General features: G+C 46.7%; 7 protein-coding genes across 8 annotated transcripts; 3 read left to right on the forward strand and 4 right to left on the reverse strand.

Annotated features, from left to right (window-relative positions):
- Positions 1–183: 183 nt before the first annotated feature.
- Positions 184–1,028, reverse strand: LOC128725173 (uncharacterized). Its single transcript, XM_053818895.1, has 3 exons — positions 719–1,028; positions 529–630; positions 184–393 (listed from the first exon to the last, which is right to left on the reverse strand). Exons 1-3 carry the CDS (start codon positions 965–967, stop codon positions 253–255), a joined length of 492 nt encoding a protein of 163 aa, XP_053674870.1. The 5' UTR covers positions 968–1,028; the 3' UTR covers positions 184–252.
- Positions 1,029–5,769: 4,741 nt separating this feature from the next.
- On the forward strand, positions 5,770–8,715 carry LOC128722985 (mitochondrial uncoupling protein 4). The gene is made up of 5 exons (XM_053816687.1): positions 5,770–5,873; positions 5,973–6,238; positions 6,689–6,798; positions 6,880–7,365; positions 7,434–8,715. Exons 2-5 carry the CDS (start codon positions 6,038–6,040, stop codon positions 7,606–7,608), a joined length of 972 nt encoding a protein of 323 aa, XP_053672662.1. The 5' UTR covers positions 5,770–5,873; positions 5,973–6,037; the 3' UTR covers positions 7,609–8,715.
- Positions 8,716–9,584: 869 nt separating this feature from the next.
- Positions 9,585–13,619, forward strand: LOC128726926 (uncharacterized). 2 transcript variants are annotated; one of them, XM_053820775.1, is made up of 3 exons: positions 9,585–9,713; positions 12,378–12,652; positions 12,727–13,619. In XM_053820775.1, the coding sequence occupies exons 1-3, from the start codon at positions 9,701–9,703 to the stop codon at positions 13,330–13,332; spliced, it is 894 nt and encodes a 297-aa protein (XP_053676750.1). In that variant the 5' UTR covers positions 9,585–9,700; the 3' UTR covers positions 13,333–13,619. The 2 variants fall into 2 exon arrangements, with proteins under 2 accessions (XP_053676750.1, XP_053676751.1); XM_053820776.1 differs by lacking the exon at positions 9,585–9,713 and adding an exon at positions 11,926–12,024.
- Positions 13,620–14,483: 864 nt separating this feature from the next.
- LOC128723831 (uncharacterized) lies at positions 14,484–15,272 on the forward strand. The gene is made up of 2 exons (XM_053817597.1): positions 14,484–14,496; positions 14,569–15,272. The coding sequence occupies exons 1-2, from the start codon at positions 14,484–14,486 to the stop codon at positions 15,132–15,134; spliced, it is 579 nt and encodes a 192-aa protein (XP_053673572.1). The 3' UTR covers positions 15,135–15,272.
- A 44-nt stretch (positions 15,273–15,316) lies between these two features.
- On the reverse strand, positions 15,317–15,896 carry LOC128725923 (uncharacterized). The gene has a single exon (XM_053819697.1). The coding sequence runs from the start codon at positions 15,888–15,890 to the stop codon at positions 15,384–15,386; it is 507 nt and encodes a 168-aa protein (XP_053675672.1). The 5' UTR covers positions 15,891–15,896; the 3' UTR covers positions 15,317–15,383.
- A 441-nt stretch (positions 15,897–16,337) lies between these two features.
- On the reverse strand, positions 16,338–16,900 carry LOC128723832 (uncharacterized). The gene has a single exon (XM_053817598.1). The coding sequence runs from the start codon at positions 16,898–16,900 to the stop codon at positions 16,361–16,363; it is 540 nt and encodes a 179-aa protein (XP_053673573.1). The 3' UTR covers positions 16,338–16,360.
- Positions 16,901–17,228: 328 nt separating this feature from the next.
- Positions 17,229–19,859, reverse strand: LOC128723833 (protein asteroid). Its single transcript, XM_053817599.1, has one exon. The coding sequence runs from the start codon at positions 19,857–19,859 to the stop codon at positions 17,229–17,231; it is 2,631 nt and encodes an 876-aa protein (XP_053673574.1).
- Between the last annotated feature and the right edge of the window lie 408 nt (positions 19,860–20,267).

A 20,267-nucleotide genomic window follows, 5' to 3' on the forward strand; every position in this document is an offset into this window, starting at 1 on the left:
GATCACTTCTCTTGACTTGATCTTGTAAAATATCACTACCATGTTAACATGAGAATAGCAAAAGCATAGGGAAATCGTTCGTGTTAAATTATATAATTTAACACATTAAAGTTGATATTTTCATTTAGTTAGGGATACCAATCAATATACTACATAAAATAGATGACATAGCATCAAGCCGTTCGTTATTTATTATCTACATACGAATCAACTCTCGATTTGTTAACATTCAGCCGATGCAACCGAAAGCATTTAGATAGCTGACTCCTTGAAGCCTCTGGCAGCATAGTCAGAGGGCGAATTGCGTTTCGGGAAGTTAGGATATCCTGGATCACCTGGGACAACTGCCTCACGTGAGTGAATAACCCGCCAGCCACCCTTGCGAGTCCAATCCTGCAAACAGAATAAAAAACAACTTGAGTATTACGAATCGACGGGCTCCGGGAGACAGACATCAATGTAAACAATCGTCTAATATGATGTTTAAAACCACCACCAGGAACATTTTTAATACAATTCTATGCTTACATTCTGGTTGTATTTGAAGTAGTAAGCAGTCGCAAGGACAGCAAAGGCTCCCAACGCTACTTTGCCTGTCCAGAAACGAATAGCATGCGCCCATTCAAGTCCCTGAAATGCAGACAAATGTATAAGAATCATCATTACATAACGCACGTTAGCCGGCAAAAAAAACACCAATATTTCAGTGAAAACCTACAATAACTGGAGTAAGAACATTTTGAACCATGTTAAGCGGGGCGCGGTATAAACGGCGAATTGGGTTGTATCTTTCCTTCCAATATTCCGGCACATATTTTGGTTCGTTCGGAGAGAGATGTTGATCCTTAAGCCATTGCGCTCTCCACGCACGTTCTTCGGGGCTCATTCCAAGCAGCCGCTCCCGTTCACGGACCATACGGCCCGTGATGGACATTGGCTTGACGCCCCCGGTATCGGATGAAGCCATTATTTACCGTAAGTTACCGTGACGACTTGCACAGGAACAAAATAACCCGTGAAGATTATTTTCTTCGGACGAAACTGAAACGAATTGACCAGCTGTCAAATGGTCAAAAAAAGCAAACACTATTAAACGTCAAATCGACACCTCACTGTCAACTAAGTCGTGTTCCTAGTGAGCTAGTCGTTTTGTAGCTCAAACTAAATCATAATATTCGATATATTTTGGCACAAATTAAACAATTTTCGTTATATTTCGAATTAAAACATTTTTTAATATCTCAAAAATAATATGGCACAATAAAAAGTATTCGCTGAAGCATCTGAACGGTAATCTGCTGTTTGTTTGGCAGAGTTTAGCTGTATGTGAAAGTAAACAGCTGTAGAAAATATGGAGAACACTACCGCTGCTGATTCGGTCCACTTTCGTTTGCATTGCGTCCGAGTAAACATGTCGCTGTTCTGTTTCGAACCGAACTGACGAGTTTCGCGTTCCGTTGTGCTGCTCCAGACAAAGTAGACCCTCCTCATCGCCCGTATCGGAAAATATAAGAAATCTATTCTGCTTTTTTCGCGTTCAAAACAAAGCAAAAGTGCGAAGCCCCAAAATTGCGTGTTGTGTTAAAACCGAAAGGGTGCAGGACGGAAGAATGGCCACATGCGGACAGTATGTGCTGATCATCAACCTGAGAAAAAGTTTTTTGATAGAACGTTGCTAAGGGGACGATCTCTCCCCGCGTGTTAAGCTTTCTGTTTTGGTGTCGCGTGTTTACATAAGCCTTGCGGAGTTACTTCTCGTAATTTTGTCTCCACCCACCCTCTTGACAGGATCGGCAAGATCCGTCCCGGTAGTCCCGTATCCTTTCGAGGCATGTGCTAAAATTTATTCAACGCCCACATGCTACAACGGATGGCCGTCCCTATTTAATTTCCAGTTTCTTTACAACGGCTCAGCTGCGACGTTGGATACACTTCGTGCGGATCTGGTGGGGGTTGTTGACCTAAAACGCAACCGCGGGTGTGTGCGAAGTAACCATAGCATTCCATGTTATGTAATTCAAGCCACACAATTTCTACTTCATTGGTGTGACTAGTACTGCTACTACTCCTACTTGGTAGTGCTATCTTATCACCCTCAAGACCTGCATTCATCGGTGGCGTTCTCCATGACAACCAGCTGCATGCATTTTTGAAGCGAATTTCTCGACTCTTTGCCTGAAGAGTGACGATAAAACGTAAACAAAAAAGGCCAGTGCTCCCTCGGAACCGATTGCTTGTTGCAAGGCTCGGTGTAATATATCATAGTATATATCTCACCTGCATCAAAAACACAAGCACTAAACTCATGAATGGCTTGGTCCTGCGACGTAACTGGACCAGCTGCGCTAGAGGAAGATGGAAGCGCATACCAGCGATTTAGATGATTCTCAATAAGCCATCCAAAGCAAGGACAACGGACAGGAAAAAATAGCCATTTCGAAACGGACATAAGCTAGCTGAAGGATTCGCTCGATTGGGAAATCTTGGATAGCAAGGAGTGATTTTTTGGATTAACATATTTCTTTCCAATCCAGTTGAAACCTATTTCTACGCAACGAAATATTCACGTTACAAACAGTAAGTATTAGTACAATAGATATAAAAGTTATGTAGTACATCCTAAATAGAATCATAAGAGCATGGGCCGGGAATTGATCAAAATGCTATCTATTTTATGATTGCATATTTTATGATTCTAAGAGTGCATGTACACGAAAAAACCCCACGCCCACGCGGTTAGATATGCACTTTGAAACAGATTCTTGGCTTCCGTTTCGGTCACAGGACGGCCAACGGGCACGGATTCGGGCCAGACCAGAAGGAGGCAGCATCCATTTAGTCGCGAGCAGCGTGCCTTCGTATCGGCTATCCATTTTCCGGCTGCATTTGGCGACGAGCTGCCTATTTATAAACGTGTGCGCTCCCAAGTTCCTGCCCGAAGGAACCTACGTTCGCCACGAGTCATTGCAGTCATCGGGTGGGGGGAGCAGGAGGGGGCAGGACCCTTTTGCACACGAAAGGCGGCGGTTGCTTTTATGCGAATGGGATGCAATTTTCGACCACGCTGTGGCTGACGGGTTTGTACTAGCAGTGCATGCCAAGCCAAGCTTCGGATAAGCAGGCCCTGCTATTCGAAGTTTTGTTCTCGGTTGCCTCGAGACGAACAGTGCAGTAGTCCGATCGTGGTCAACCCGCGCGTTTACTATGAACCTTGTCAGCGACGGGAATGGAGCGAATGTAAAGTGAATTTGAGATAATTTCATTTCTTCTTCCGAAGTGAACCAACCTGTGTAGTGTTCCAAGCTCCGATCGAAGCGTAAAATGGCACCCAGTGTAGTGGCTAAGGGAAGTAAGTTATCAATGCCAGTTTAGGTTTACTTTTTTGTAGGGAAAATAAATAGAGCAATCTATTGGCGTCAATTTGTCCTGCCAACGGGTCATCCAGGACCTTGCGGGCGTGCAGACCATGCGCCTACCAGCGAAACGTAAAAAGGTGGCCTTCCGTTTTCCTTTGGCTTTTAATATTCATGAAACCAATCGATATAAAGTACTTTGCTATACGGAAAACGAACGGTGGATTCAAACCGAATAACTATAATGCTAATGTGAGTGGGCAAGTTCGTAGGGCTTGCGAAAGAAAACGATTGAATGTTTCATTGAAAAGCTCATCCGAGGGGGCTGCAAACCGTTGGAAGGATATTTTAAAATGATAGATGAAGTGTGATCCTTGCCAAGTGATGAGTGGAAAACATCCTCAGCACAGAACACCGGTCCAATTGAGTGAATCTCATTCGCAGATGGACAACTAATTGTTGCTACCGGTTTTTTTAGGGCACAAAGCTGCAGGGATGTGAAAAAGCAGCACGTGCACTCGTGATAAAACCCGATGTGCCTTCTTACCTAACAGCTAAAGTGACCCGAGCTAAATTTAAAACCAAAACAAATCATTCCACCTCCTCTCTGATCAACATGCTACCTGTAAAGGAGTGTCTGTTTTTTTGTGCTCTCGCATTGCAATGCCTTCATCACCTCAAGCCCGATCTACCTCAAGGAAGATCGAACGAACGCGTTAATTTCCCTTAACAATCTCGCCACGCCGTTTTTACGCGAACCGGAAACAACCGGACGACGAAGCCGGTCTTGTGGAGGTGCCGAACCAGTTCCGCAACTAATTTACTCCTCGTTCGCTAGCGTTGAGTTCAATGCATTGCACCGGAAGGGAATGTTGCTTCTCTTCCTTACCTGGCACATCGATTTATTAGCCCCATTGACGCAGTGTCTTTCAACGAGCACACTTTGCATCGAACGAAAAGATCGGTCACGTTAATGACGACTAAAAAAAAACGTCGCCACTCCTAACGTCATTGTCGCGGGGACCCATCGCGGATGTTCGAATGCTGTCGGAAGTGGCGCCGAGGAAAAGAGAGAGTACAAAAAAATTACCCACGGTGTGGGTCGGCTGTTTATTTTTGGGCAGTAGCAAAAAACGTGGTGAAGGTTTTTTTTTATTCTTTTGCGCGTTGCTTCCCGACCTGCGTGTCGATATGCTTTGATAATGCTTTTGGCCGCCACAAAACCCATCCCCCCAAAAGCGAACAAACACAACCGAATCGCGTTATCAAGCGTGCTGCTCATGAAACACACCTCCATCACCTCCGTTCGAGCGAAGCAACCGTAAGGACATCGCGTTTTGTTACGGGGGTGGTGGAAGAATATCGCGCCGATAATGGCACGTTTAACGAATGGCGGTTCTTTCGGTTCCTCTTTTATGATTTTTGGCCAGCGGTGGCAGTGGCACAATAAGCACATAGCAAAAAATTCAGCCTGCGTCTATCATTCCAATCAGCAGCGTGCGCTTTTGCGTCATCCGTTGCGAACCACCGCTACGCCGTTTGAGGGTCACCCTGTGGAAGAGGTCAACATGAAATTCAAATTCACAGTGCCAAGCGGGATCAGCTGACAAGCGATAAAAAAGGGACATGGTGTGGATACAAAGGTAGAGGGAAGAATGGGGACGAAAGGCTGCATATTGCTGTGATAAGGGAATCGATTATATCGGGAACAAAATTGGCAGGCTCGTTTGAAATAACATATTGCACACATGGCCGCTGCAGTGCTACAATTATGCATTTTACAGCATTTAACAGAAGAGTAAGCGCAATATCAGAAACATTTCAAAATTGCACCCAACAAAAACCAGATTAAACAAGTAAAAGCATAAGCAGGTGTAAGGCTAGAAACATTGTTTTGGAAAGTTACTTCACTCGCGGAGAGGTTATTTATAAAGCATTTCTTCATTGATAGCGCGCTTTCCACCAGCTCCACGGCCACCACCATTTGGAAACTCAGCTGATTCAGTTGATACCAGCAGACGTGTGAGCCATTATGCGAGTTTGCGAAATACTACATAGTACGATTATCTCAAGCCCCATCTGTCCATTAAACATAGCAAGGATCAGGCGCCCCCATTCGCGCCATTACAAATTTATGCAGTGGGTGTCTTTCGCGAGAGGGTGATTGGGTGTGTAAGATCCGCAAATGCCAGCCGTATCACCGAAAACCGTACCGTAATTCAATTGATACATTCATCACTATCGGTGCGCGTTCCTCCGAGATGGCGTCCGAGAACTTTAGCGCTTATCACCGGTGCTCATGGGGATGTTATACAACGCGCGCGATGCCTCCACGTTGGGCAAACTCTGGAAGGCACTCACGAGCTGCCGTCATTCCAACCGAAGCCGCGGATCAGTTGCGATAGAGAACCGCAACGCGGTGGCCGTGTTTTTTCTCTAGCCACGACGCCACGCTCGTCTTTGTTATTGACACACGCGGGTTTTGTGTTCACTCCCGACAGCTTGTCAGGTGTTCCTTAGGTATTCAATTGCAGCATAAATAACGCCTTGTTACGATCATCCGTGAAAAACGCACGTACTAACGGCTCCCTTCTTTTATTTCTCATTGTTTTCGCACAGCACCCGTGACGCCAGCCGCCTCGGAAGTACTCTCAGGGAAGGATCCGGCCACGGAAAGCAGCACCATGCAGCAAACCGCGGCCACAGGCCGGACGGAGATGAGACCGGTTAAGTACCACTACGCGGACTCGTTCTGGTGCACCTACCTGGTGTCGGTGTTTGCGGCCAGCATCGCCGAGACGGTTACTTACCCGCTGGATCTGACCAAAACGCGCCTCCAGATACAGGGTGAAGCGGCCGTAACGGCCACCACCGAAGGAGGAAGTGTGAAGAAGGTACATTTTGACCGAGATGTCGCGTGCGCTTATCTAATCGTCCTCGATAATCGTACTCCTCGTGGAGAGACTCCGCAAAGCAAGTTCTCGTTTAGTATTCTTTCATATCAACAAACACAATGGAAATCAAGGCCTGGTGGCCACGATTTAGGTGCCCTTTCCAAGGGGGAATTGCTGTTTTTCTCACAAGAAAATGAACCCTTTTTTGGTGATGACGCCGAGAAACGATAACACGAATCTGTGTTGTTCAACATACTGTTTGTTTAGCCAATTTGCGTCCGAGTAATAATCATGAATGTAACGAGAACATATCTCCTGTTGCGTTGAGCTCAGCCTCTGATATCCGTCGGGCTTTGTTTGCGCCAAAGAGATTCACCAAACGTGTAAAGTAATGAAAATGTAACGAACACTAACCAACTCCCACCGATATTTTTCTTTTAGCTCAAATACCGCGGAATGTTTGCCACCGCTTCCGGCATCGTCCGTGAGGAGGGCGCCCTCAAGCTATGGCAAGGAATCACACCGGCCCTCTACCGGCATCTGGTGTACAGGTACGATGATAACCGATGAATGCGGCACCCAAACCCGCCCAACCGAACTCTGATCGTCCCTTCTGCCCTCGTTGCTTGCAGCGGTGTCCGCATCGTGACCTACGACTCTCTGCGGAAGAAGCTGCGCAACGGAAAGGACACCTTCTCTCTCTGGCAGTCGGCCGTGTCCGGTGTCGGAGCCGGTGCTCTCGCCCAGTGGCTCGCCTCCCCGGCCGATCTGGTGAAGGTGCACGTCCAGATGGAAGGAAAACGGCGTCTGCTTGGGTTGGAACCACGGGTGCACAGTGCGGCACACGCTTTCCGCGAAATCGTTAGCCGTGGGGGTGTGTTTGGCCTTTGGAAGGGTAGCGTCCCGAACGTACAACGAGCGGCTCTCGTCAACCTGGGTGATCTAACGACGTACGACACGGTGAAACACTTCATCATGCACAAAACCGGCCTACCAGATTGTCACCTGGTGCACATCATGTCGTCGATCTGTGCTGGGCTGGTAGCGGCCATTATGGGCACACCCGCGGACGTGGTGAAGACACGCATCATGAACCAACCGACGGATGCCACTGGCCGGTAAGTTGGGCAGGATGTTTGGGAGTCTCGGAAACAGTACTCAAATGACGATGATTTCCATTTTCCAGTGGACTGCTGTACAAAGGATCCATCGATTGTCTGCAGCAAACCATCGGGAAGGAGGGTTTCTTTGCTTTGTACAAGGGTTTCCTGCCCGTTTGGATCCGGATGGCACCGTGGTCGCTCACGTTTTGGCTTTCGTTCGAGCAGATTCGGGCAAGCCTCGGTGCTAGTGGATATTAGGCTTTAGCTCGATCACTTATGATTAGTTTCGCTGTAATTGCACAAAGTGTAGTGTACGGTCCCTTGTCGTAGAGGGTTCCGCAGCCCACAGTCTGTTTCATCACGTTGCTCCTCGAGTTCTTTCTCTGTGCCATTCTCTTTGCACCGTTGTTACTTTTCATCGTTTACTAATACCGGTATTACCACCGTTGACGTGTAGTGAGTGCTTTCACAAAAATCGTGCTTCATATCAGGCGTGGTAGCCGCTCTTCGTAGGGTTGTGCGCGCGAGCAATGTTCATGTTTTCTTTTTGAAACTGTGATTTAGTGTAGTCGGTAGAACGCGTCTCCCTCAAGCATGGCTGCCAGTTAGTTGTAGTAGGAAAGTATTCGGCCCAGCGGAGGTGAGCGACTTAGTCCCAAATAGAGTGCAATAATTGCGTCTGGATTAATGTTCCTTTTCACCTGGCAAGAGCAAAGGAGGACTAGTGCTGCCTAAACTCCCGTGTATTCCTTAATCATCCAACGATTTTACTTCGAGGCAAGCCCCCGTTGAACGTTCCCGTCAGACTGTCTTCGGTTCGGGAGGGAACGCTTTGTCGTTCTACTTCTCATCGACACTCCTTTTCCGCCACGTTCCTTACAAACGCCAAGCAAACTAATGTAAAACATGCGCCTTCGTGTGGTTAGTGTTTTTTCTGGAAACTTAGAAACCCCTCAGCCAACGACGACAATACCAAAACTTTTGTACGATAGTAAGGGATACGATTATAGAGCGAAGGAAGGCAAAACTCGGCTTTGCAGAAGGTTACTAGTGTACTATCAATAGCAATATTAGACCGGGCTAAGGTGCGCTTGGTTAGTAAGTAGTGATGTAAAGTTAAAATTTTCCACCGTTTTTGATGACACTCGTCGAGTGCCACTACTAGAAGGCACGTATATTAGCAACAAAAAAACAATTACTACTCTGCAACATAACGAATAAACTCCTAGGCCGCCAATGTCGCGAAAGCTCTCGAAAATATTGTAAAGTGTACATATGTAGGATAGCGATAATGTAATGTTATGTTAGCGATCACTAATGGGGTCGGGTTTGAATTTTTGGAGGTTGCACTAGAACAACAATAAAAGGTACGATAAATAAACGAAAAATAATTGCAAACATGTGGATGATGTTGCACTGGGTAGATGATGATCGTAGCTCAACATATCACAGCCTGATTTTGAATGTTGTTTCAGATTCTCATCATGATCATGATCATGAACTTATTTTGGTGTTTCATAAACCAATATATATTGTAAAGAACTTGTTCTACAAATCATTGAACTCATAAATTTCCATCTATTTTATGTCGTAGAATTTTTTAATTTTGAAATTTTGGTGTCACTTTTTAAACTCATGAAATATTTTACAAAGGAATGTAAATAACGTTAATGAGTAATTTATAGCTAAAATATTTCAAACTAAATCATCAAACGTTATTTTGCAAACCCCATCGTAAGCAAATCTTGCGCACAGCACTGTGTAGTCAATCGGTACCGAGCTCTAGCCGAAGAAAATACGCATTAGAAACAGTGATGGAGAGAACATGAGAGAAACTCGCTACAGCTGGGAAGCTGAACCAAAAACAAAAAAGAGGAAACCCATGAGATTCGCGTTCGAATTGCGTGTTTTTTGAACGAATCCTCCGGTATGCACATTGGCCGACGGTGTGCTGGAAACTTGATTCATTTGTCTAAATGTAATAATTACAATTCAATTACATATCCTTGTTTTCTCCTTCCATGCGCTCTAATGAGACTACTCGTTTTCCAGCAAAATGGACACTTTTCTCGAGTGCCCACGTGTTTCGCGCGATGCATTTTTGCCACCACTGGCCACCGAAACAACCACTGTTCGAACCGGCTTCGTGGCTGCCTCGAAATACAACCTGAGACCGTGCAAAGCAAAACCCAACGGCGCGTTGCGGTCGTTCGCTACAGCGTTTAATAGTCTCATCCGCCTCGATCGGACCGGACCGGGTGTTAGTTGACTTCTCGCCAGGACAGTGCTCGCGTTTTTTGGTCGTACGGTGCCCGTTTTTTGTTGCAACTAACAGCCACATCCAACCAACATGGCCAACATTGGTAAGTGAACCACTCGAAACCGGCACCCGGGGAAAACGCCGGCAAACATCTGCCGGCGCAAATTGTGGTGGTGCTTTATTAACGGATTTTTGAGGGTAGCGTTTGGTGAGGGAATGTTGAATGAGTTTTCTACTCTACACGGTACTAAGCAAACCGAACGGTTAAGTGGGAAAAGTGCATGCATTCTTTTGTAAGGATTAATGGGGCAGGATAAACATCAACATTTTCCATTTTCCCACCAAAGCGGGCCCCATCCGCTCTGGTCATCCACCTACACACTCGTGTAACAGCGACAGTTTGGTGAAAGTTGCCCGTGTGGTTCTAAAAATAAAGAAGGAAAAAATCCGCCTTCTCGCGAACCAGCATGGACGCTTTCGGAATGCACCCGCGCTAAAGAAGATGCTATCGATCGCACTCTGTCCTCCGGTTGTCTCGCGGCCGTCTTACATTGTGTATGCCCTGCCTTCTCCCTTCCGAAAGGTCACTGAGGCAAATTTTTGTTTAATGATGAGGTCATCGGTTAACTCAACAACACCAGGCTCGTCGCTTATCGTCGGTACAAGCTGGCATGTGGCACCGGTGTGAGAGAGAGAGAGGGATGCAAACATTCATTCCCCGCGATCACGATCGAAGTCATCCCATCGTAGAGGGTGAGTGTGATGATGTCATTCCCTAGTGGCTCGATCTACTGGAGGTACTAAGCGGATGACCCTCGCTAATAAAAATACGGCCGAAGTGTTGCAGTGGAGGCCAAACAGCGGTGACGTGTCGTCTGGGCGTGGGGGCCTGCCAGGTGGGGACGCCTACCATCGCCAACTGTCGATCGGACGCCATGATTTTTTGCTTCCCTTGACACCCCACCCCATAAGCCAACGTTAAGTTGGTTAAGTTATTCCGAAAGTGCAACGGAAAGCTTATATTCGATCGCGCGCCCACCAACATCGCGCGGTTTGGAGCAGTAACGGAAGGTGGAACGGAACCATTCAACCGGCACATCTGCATACAAAACTCCATCGCCCAGCTTGCTTTGTTTTTATGTTTTTAGTTTTGTCGCCATTTTCACCGCGACGTTTGCGTTCCTCCGGCAAAGAAAAGCGCTTGAGAACCGCTGGCACCGCCGGTAAGATCGATTTTTGGGCACAATTTTATCTTGGCGATGATGCAACGTGACGCCACAGAGAGATTTTGTCGTATTGATTTTTTGCTTATTTTTCGTGAGGAAATTGCCGACCGGCCGGCGTGGTAAAAAAGGGGAACAGAAATCTCATCTCTCACCCCTGGCGCAGTAGTGCGCAGTGAAATTCAAGGTTAGATTCCTTGTTGTTTTTTTTTTTGAGAAGGGAAGTGTGCAAACAATAGCGCTTACAACACGGGAATGCCTTTTTCGCGAAGCAAGCGTCCCATTAAAATTTGAAAATAAATCCCAAACCGCCGCCAGGGAGGTGGAAGAAAACGATCTGTTCTACTTCGCCTGTGCCCAACGGTGCATGTCCTGGGCCGTCGCCGGCAAGCATGTTTTCTCGCTGAGAAAAATTCTAACAAAAACAGGCACCCTCTGATTTTTTTTCACAACAAACACGTGAAAATGTGTCCACTCAGCGTTTGGATAGTTTTTATGTAAAGTTACACCATAAGGTGTGAAATCGTCTGTGCTGGCGTGTGTAGGGGGTTTGGGTGGTGCAGGAGGAGAAGGAGGTCAGAGAAAGAGAAGTAGAGTCGCTAACAAGCGGTCCATGCTGTAGCATGATGACAATCTTGCTCCTAATACCCGCAGGCATATGGAAAGGAGAGAAAAAAAAAACAACCTATTAACACCTTCCATTAGTTCTGAGGGGAGAATAGTTGCCAACACACGACCTACACACCATTTAGCTAGTTAAGCGGATATACGATCAATTGTACGAAAGGCATAAATTGAGTTAGAAAATTCTTTAAATGATTTCGAATAATGGATCACCCACACTCTCGCATGGTGCATTTCTTGCTTGCACAAAATTTAAAGTAACTAATCATTAAGTATCACACTCGATTGGTTTTGGTTGCTTTTCTTCATGCCTGTTTCATGTGCTTGTTCCCATTCCCATTCGTCCGCCCTCCGGTCACCGTGGGGCACTAACCCCCACCACACACCCTCCCCCAGATCCGTCTGCACACCCACGTAGATACAAGGAGAGAAAAACTGTAACTAACCGGGACACGGCCGCCGGTGACACTGGCCAGTCGGTTGAGGGTGAGGAAAAACCGCACAGCATTACCACCACTGGTGCCGTTGCCATTTCCGGTGCACCAGAAAAGGCCCGTGACCCGATCGGTAAGTAGATCGCGTGCGCCAGCGTCATACATTTCCGGTTCCGTCAGTTTGACCCTGTTTGACCGGCCTCCAGACCTGCAGTTGGTGATGGAAAATAAGGGGCCGGGAAAAACATTAAGTTTAGAAGTGCTTAGAAGGCTTTATGACCGCGTCATTGCCTGCTGACGTAACTAACCAACCAGTCCCCCAGTAGAAGATTGATGGTGGGAACGTTCCGGAAGAAATAAAAAACACCCAGTAGGCTCAAAGGGCCAACAAGACTGTGGGTGCGCTATGTTATCGTTTCCATTTTTTTTGCGTTCTCGCTTTTCCACCCCACCCGATGCGACACTTGGATCTGCGATATCTGCTAGAGCTGGAAACGGAGGACAAGCTGGAGTACCGGTTCGTCCCGGCCGGTAATGGGGTGGTCAACTTTAAGGTACGTGCCGCCAACGATGCCCATCTGGCGCTTACGACGTCCCCGGTTGAGTCCGACCCGATGCTGGAGGTGTTTATCGGTGGCTGGAAGAACACCAAATCCGTCATCCGGAAGAACCGCACCAAACCGGACGTCGCCGAGGTGGACACGCCGGACATTCTGAATGCGGGCGAGTTCCGTGGTTTCTGGATCCGCTGGCAGGATAATGTGAGTAGCGCACGTGAGAGCTTTTAGAGCACGTGGTCGTGACCGTTGCATTAATCGCCGTCCTCTTCCCGCAGGTCATCACGGTCGGTATGGATGGTTCGGCGGCTGCCTTTTTGTCATATGAAAACCCGGAACCGTTCCCGATTAACTGCGTCGGTGTGTGTACCGGTTGGGGTGCGTCCGGATCGTGGCTGATTGAACCGGCTTCGGAACAAGCGAGTCCTTCCGCACCGATGGCATCGGCCCTGGCCGGTGTGGCCGCTTGTTGGGTAGCAGCCGCAAACGGTGAAATCCCACCGAATGCCGTCGTCGGTGGATCGGATGGGGAAGATCTGTACATTGGGCGCGCTCAGCACGAGGGTGGCATCATCCCTGGCAAGGTGGTCGCCTCGCACGGTGTCTGCTATCTGCCGTGGGGTGGCACCGAGACACCGAAAGCCGAATACGAGGTGTTGTGTGATTTTAATGGCGAGTTTGTACCGGTCAGTGGTGGAGACATCCCACCGAACGCGTTGCCGGCGGGTGAATCTGAGGACGGTGAGCCGTTGTTCGTTGGGCGGGTTACGCACGAGGGTTCGGTGACGCTGGGTAAGGTACAGCCGTCGCATGGCGTCTGCTACATTCCGTACGGTGGCCAGGAGATGGCCTTTGCCGACTACGAGGTGTTTGTTAGTCCTTAGGGCGCGTAAAGTGAGCGCGCTGCGCAAACGGAACGTCCCGCGAACGCGTTTGTTCGCTTGCGTAGGCAAATCGCACGCTGCAGAAGCAATTGACGGCTCACTCGCAAAAACGCGTCGGCAACAACCGTTGTCTTAGCGCCTTTCGAAAAAGCACATGCTCGCTAATGTTAAACAAAGCTCGTAGCCGTAGATATTTATATTAACAAGATGCAGTATCAAAGCAAAGCGATCAAGCAGCCCGTATAATTGTAATGTGGTTGGAAAAATAAAGTATTTAACGAATAACGTCACCAAAAACCGATGTATTTTATTGTCCAGAAAACATCAATTTCAGAACATTTTTAAGGGCATAGTGTTAAGTTTCATACAGAAATAACTCGTATAATGAGAACAAACAATAAGCACCGTAAGCACCGGTAATATTCGCTAAAATTACAGTCATTTTAACGTTCACAAGGATACATGTTGGAGCTCGAAACATGCTGACCTCTACAGAATTCAAAAATCAGGTAGAATCTGTTACATTAACTTCTGTTGCATTGCAGTAGTTTTTGTTAATTATTAATTAACGACAGTATGTGTTTTGCAGCATAATTCGTTCGTTTTTTTGTTAATTAATACCAAATGAATGTAACATACTTTGTGAATAATTTGAATTGACAAAAGCTTGTTCTTTGTCTGTCAAACTAAAACTCAATATGGCGGCCATGTAGATCGGCCTGAACGGATTTACCTGCCTTGCACTGTGCTCGAAAAGACGTAAACAAATGTGAATAATCTTTTCGTAACCATCATTTGTTTCAAACACGATGATCGTTTGGTGATAAGCTAAATTTTGTGATATAAAATTGCCATTCCGGCACAAGCAACAGCGGTTTCAATGCCGCTAGTCCTACTCCATAGTTTCGGTTGCATTGCGCCGAAACCTAACGAATATTGAAGGTGTAACAACATACCTTACTTAGATTAAGAGCGCTTGGTGAAACCGGCACAGATTCTCTCGGTTTAATGTGATATATGAGTTAAGGTTACCGATTTTCAATTATTTATGTATGTAAAGTGTCCTTAGCTAGTTATTCTGCTCCGCACAATTCGCAAAGGCGAAAAAGATTTGAAAAATTGGACCCGTAGGGTCTTCAACATTCATCAAGATGGTAAACTATGGTAAGGATAAGGCTTGCTCTCTCATCTCGCTTTCAAATTCATGCCGAACTTTTTTTCCATTTGCTATTCTAGAAAGCCACCCAATCCGTCATGAAAGGTATTATTCGCATGACGACTATGACCGCCAATCGTTACATCCCAGGACAAGAGAAAGGCAATTACGGCGATGGGATGGGCTGCATAGCTTGGAATGGATTCCGTTTGGAAAAGGCCATGCACTTCCTACACGTGCCGTTGAGTACTCCACCAACGCAGGCGCTGCAATATATATTGCACGAGCTAGACACGCGGGATCTGTGACGCCAGGGTTCTTTAGCATAAACGAAAAACGATGCTACATAGCCTGGGGCGGGCTGGCACATAAAAAGCTGGAATGTGAAATCCTTTGCACACCGGGCGAGTTTGTGCCTTGTACTACTACGAATATATTGCTGCATGGTACGCCAGTAGGGGTTTCCGAATTTGGCGAACCTCTGTACATCGGGAGAGTTAAAAAAGAAACGGAACTGGTGTACGGGAAAGTTCAACGTTCGCACCAAGTGTGCTACATACCGGTGGATAGGAAGGAAAAGTTTGATAATGATTATGAAATATTCATCAAATTCCCAGACAACTTAACTCGCGCTGTAACAGTTTAGGCTTGGGTTGGGGTTGATTTTTAAACATATATGCTTAAGTAATCGCATCTGTAAAACAGAACCCGATTAGCTTTCGAGGAGTTGCTTAAATAATGTACATAACGTAAAAGTTCTTTCTTTTGAAGAAAAATACATAAAATTCAAACACAGTCTTATTTTTCTTAAGTATACATGTCGTGTAATTCAAGTAAGAAAGAGGTAGTTTCTTCGTTCGACTTTTGCGTTTTAAGAAGCACTCAAGGCACGCTTTCAGGCGGATTTGGAAACTAAAATATCACACTCCCTAAACGATTTCTCCACTCCATCGATCGAGATGTAGCAGCAGCGATGGTCAGGTTGTACTTTGCCAATGATCGTCGATAACCCGAACCGTACCAATCCGATGTACAGCGGCGCGCCATTCTCGCTCACTCCACCTTTTAGCGCCCCGTGGGGTATGTATCCATTGGTGGTGGGCACAAATTTGCCCTCGTACCCGCACAGCACTTGGTAGTCATGGATTTCGTGCTCCTCGCCACCCCACACCACGAGGCACGCTTTCTTCGACGGCACTATCCGGCCGGGCGTGATCGATCCCCGGTGTTTGGCGCGTCCGATGAACGTAGTTTCGCCTTCATACCCGCCAATGACGGCATCATGTGGTACTACACCTTCGGCTGCTTGCACCCATCGATCGATTTGCCACTTATTCTCTTCCTTATATCCGTATGAGGGAAAATTATGCGTAACGCCACCCGAACCTTGTTGGCTATACATGGCTTACACGACGAAGCACTCGAAAGGCAGCAAAGTTATATCCTGAACACTGTTTACTCCTGAGAACCTATCTAAAACATATCTTTTCTTCAACGGCTACCCTTCAGGCAAAGTCACACGATGTCGCCGTTCTGTCGCGAGATTATGGATGCTTTTTTTCACCCCCAGCATAGGAGGGGTAGGTTTTTGTGTTAAGAATTCGCGTTTTCATTCCACGCACACACGCACATGGCAATTCAGCCGGTATTTTTTGTTTCTGTTCTTTCTGTAATTTTGGGGCGCTCATAAAATGTGCCCCACTGTGTAACGCACACTCGTATGCGCCATGCTTCCCCGCTATTTTATGTTTTTTTGCGTAAACATGGATGCATTTTTTGTGATAGCAAAAGCATGAACAACTTATTTCACTGTCCAACAAAATGAAGCTACACAGGATCCACTCGTGCAGGCACACTACGCGGTTTGCTATGTTAGGACGAATCCAAAGGATCTTTCTGTCCTGAAGTGCCTACGAAAATTTCGTACTCTTTGAATGTTTTCTCGGATCCCTCGGTGGTGATGTAGCAGCGAAAGTCCTCCGGCTGTATCCTGCCGACGATCTGCATCAATCCCATCCGAACCAGTCCGATGTACAGCGGCTTGGCATGCTTGGACACTCCGGCGACCAGGGAACCCTCCGGTACGTAGCCATTGCTGGTTACCTCGAATTTACCCTCGAACCCGCACAGCACCTGATAGTCGTGCTTTTCGATCTCGTTGTAATCGTAACCGATAACGCACGCCTTCCGCGAGGGTATCACACGGCCGGGGATGATCGCACCCTTATGCTTGGCCCGACCGATGTACGTCGTTTCACCCTCGAAGCCACCGACGACGGCCTCAGGAGGGATGACACCCTCGGCCGCCTGCACCCACCGGGCATTGCTCCAGTGAAAGCAATCGTTGTACCCGTACGAGGGGTACTTTTGGGGCTGTTGATTGCACCACTGGAACGTTTGACCGTTCCACATTGTCCCGATCGATTTCTCGCCGATCGCTTTATCGTGTTCTGTAAAAAGAAAACGGCACACTTTAATCGCGAATACGAACCACCGAGCACGCCCGACTAATGTTGTTGAATGAAAAAAGGCTGTCTCAATGCTCGATTGGGGTGCCGTCACGTCGCGCTTTTTTTTCTTACTCACCCCTATTCATTATGATTTCAACCCCCCAACCCCACTGTTGTCGAAAAATTTACGCACGCGCGTCTATGTGTGTGTAATTTGGCAGAGCAACGCAATTATCGGAATCATCCATCAGGCAGAGAACGTTTGGTTTAGTAGCGGTCCTTTTTTTTATTCAAATAGCTAACAAAAGTTGACTAAATTTATTGTTCTCGTCAATGAACCCCTCCCCACCGCTGTCGCTCGTGTCGGCTTTCGTTTCCCAGTCGTTTGCCAACGGAACCGGCGCACTTTTTACGGAGCGGGTGGAAAATTCCGATGATTTGCTCTTCGAGCTCCTGATTCTAGTCTTCAGCGCACGTGATCGGTTTGCCAGCTCTGGTAGATACTTCTCGACGAACTCCACCATCACGCGGAGGGCGGTGAAAAGCGTGGGCGAGTATTGGAAGACGGTTGTTCGGGCATGCTCGAGCAAATTCTTACGGGCATTGATCGAGTTGTACACGTTGTAAGCGAACAGGCTGTTATACAGCGCATGCATGCGAAGGTTTTCGAACGGATAGCCCAACACTGGAACCAGAGCATACAGATTGTAGCAAACCGACTGGAAGCAGGCCAACGTGTGCAAGGTGGCGACGTCGAAAGTCGCTCGTTTGTCGTACTTTTTCTCGCTCAAAGCAAAATGCTCCACAAGGCTATCGTAGGCGAGCATTAGCTCCGATCGTGGGGTATTACAGCTGAGCTGTTTGTAAAAAGCCCGTCCAAACATTGCTGTAGATTGCTGATTTTCAGTCTTCTTCAGCGATGTTTTACTCGCTGTTCGCTCCTGGTCCAGAAATGACTGGTTCTGCTGGCGGAAAAGTTGCACATCTCGGTTTTGGTTCTTTAATGCCTTGTCTATGATTTGCAGCTGCAACATGCACACAATTACAGCGTGCACATGGGCTAGATTTACATTGGGACAGTTTTTTACCCAGTAAATTATTGCTAAAAAGTAAAGCCTTAAGTTGGCCGGGACATTCTTGTCGACGGACTGGAACAGCTCGCGCCATTCCTGGATGCCGCACTCCTCGAATAGCTTTTGCATCACCTTAACGTTTGATGCCGCATTTGGCACGAAAGTGACTCCTTCTGGTAAGCGTACTTCTTTAAACAGAACCTTTCTCGATCCGCTCCGCTTTACCCTTCTTGTGGTGTACGTGAACTCGGTCCTCGTTGTTTTGAAACTTGTTTTGAGGATTGCAAATATAGTTCGCAAAATCGGATAGCTAATTGCGTTACTATCCGGCTGGTTAATGTCCTCTATTTGTGGGTAGTTGAGATAAAAATTCGAATGTAGCAAATCAACTAAAAACCGGGGAACTTTCGCTGATCGATAGATCTCCTTGAACCATGTCGGCCAGTTCATATCCGTGTGCTTATTTCTGAACGTACTTGGCTGAACCAGCGCTCCATCATCTGCATTGGTTTCTTCACCTGATGAATGATTCTTTTCCGAATTTCGAGCTTCTGTATCATCATCCGTGTTTTCGGAACAATCGGCAGATTTTTGCGACAGCCCGTCATCAGAGATATCTTCATCCTGGGATTGCGTTGCATCCTCTCCATCTCCAACAGCTTGTTCATTATCCAGAAAACTAACGTCTCTAAAATCGGGACACTCCTCGTCTGGCCCATCAGCGTTTCCCAAGCAATTGTGCAAATCAATCTCAACATCGTCATCCTCCAGTGTTTCACTCGAGGCGACATCCTGAAGGCCGAAATATTGTAATGATGTGCAGTTTTCGCAATTATAACCGCGCATGGCGGTCAGGATCCGCCGATAAACTGTCTGCTTATGTTCACCTTTGATGTGCTTGATGATCGCTCGCGTAGCCGACTGGAGCGTATGATGCTGTAGCCATTTAAGCGTCACCTTCAACCGGCGCTCGTACCGATTAATCTTTCGGTTTACACGGCCAGTACAAATTACTTCGTAGAAAGGAGCCAGCACCGATCGCTCAATGTAATCATTTCCGAGCAATACTGCGAATAAAGGAATCATATCCTTGCTTAACTGATCATACGGTGCAATCAAGTTGTCGATCGTGTATATGCAGCAATCTATGTAGGAGTAAGCTTCAGTTTCTGCGCCTTCAACAATGTCCTCGTCTCCACACTGCGCTACGAATTTGATTCCCTTAGAGCGACGTTGGGTTTTTTTCGATTGGTTTCGCTGTATAATTCCAATCTTAAAATTTTCTCCACCTTTATCGGTGACTTTCCGGTAGACCTTGTGCGTTAACGTTACGTACGGTATGTACTGCACGTCGAAGATGTAAAAATCAGAATCATAGCTTAAAACCGGACAATTGAGTTTCCTCGCTAGGATAGCAACTTCGTCATCTGCCTCGAATGCACACCTCATAAAATGAATCCCTTCTGATTGCAACGCGTCAACGAATACTTCACGCAGCATCAGCGGCATCGTCACCATGATTGATGCTGTGCTAAAGTTCTTAATTACTTGAATCTTTTTCCACATACGATTCCGAACGACGGACATTTTACGCGGCTCGTACCCACCATCCAGCAGCACGTAAGGAACAACGTTCGCTAGTTTAAGCAATGCGAAAAAGTCTACCACGGTCCGATAATAAATATCGTAGTTCCCGCCCAACGGTGTTGATTTGAGCTGTGATTTTTGGTACAGTTGCAAGCAAAGATTATCACCATCGATGACGAGATTTGTATCACGCAACTCGTAAGGTTTCAAATACAATTCTGCGTTGCCTGCTATAAACGTTGTGAGACCGCGAACTCCCATTCTGGAGCCAAATATCGCTTACCTTAAACCAAAATCTAGAAAACAGATGAAAGAAAACTATTTAGCTGAAGGTTTACTTTCAAACTTCATAGCACGTGCTCTTGTTTACTAGCAGCTATAATTCTTTAGAGCAGCATAGCATCTATAGAGCATTTCAGGCCTGGTAGGTATGAAATGAGACAGAGAGATGGAAACATTCGGCAAAGTTGGCTAAGCGTATATAGCGCCAGATAAATAAGTAAGTTAAATCGAAAACTTACGCTATATTACCACGCAGAGGACCAAAAACAAACCATCTACCGCACAATCACGCACTAGAATACGAACTGTCAAACATTTGTTTATGTTTAGAACGCGGCTTTTTGACAAATCACAATATCTTCAGTGTTTGATGCGCATACACAACGA

This window comes from Anopheles nili, chromosome 3, assembly GCF_943737925.1.
Source record: "Anopheles nili chromosome 3, idAnoNiliSN_F5_01, whole genome shotgun sequence".
Classification (NCBI taxonomy): domain Eukaryota; kingdom Metazoa; phylum Arthropoda; class Insecta; order Diptera; family Culicidae; genus Anopheles; species Anopheles nili.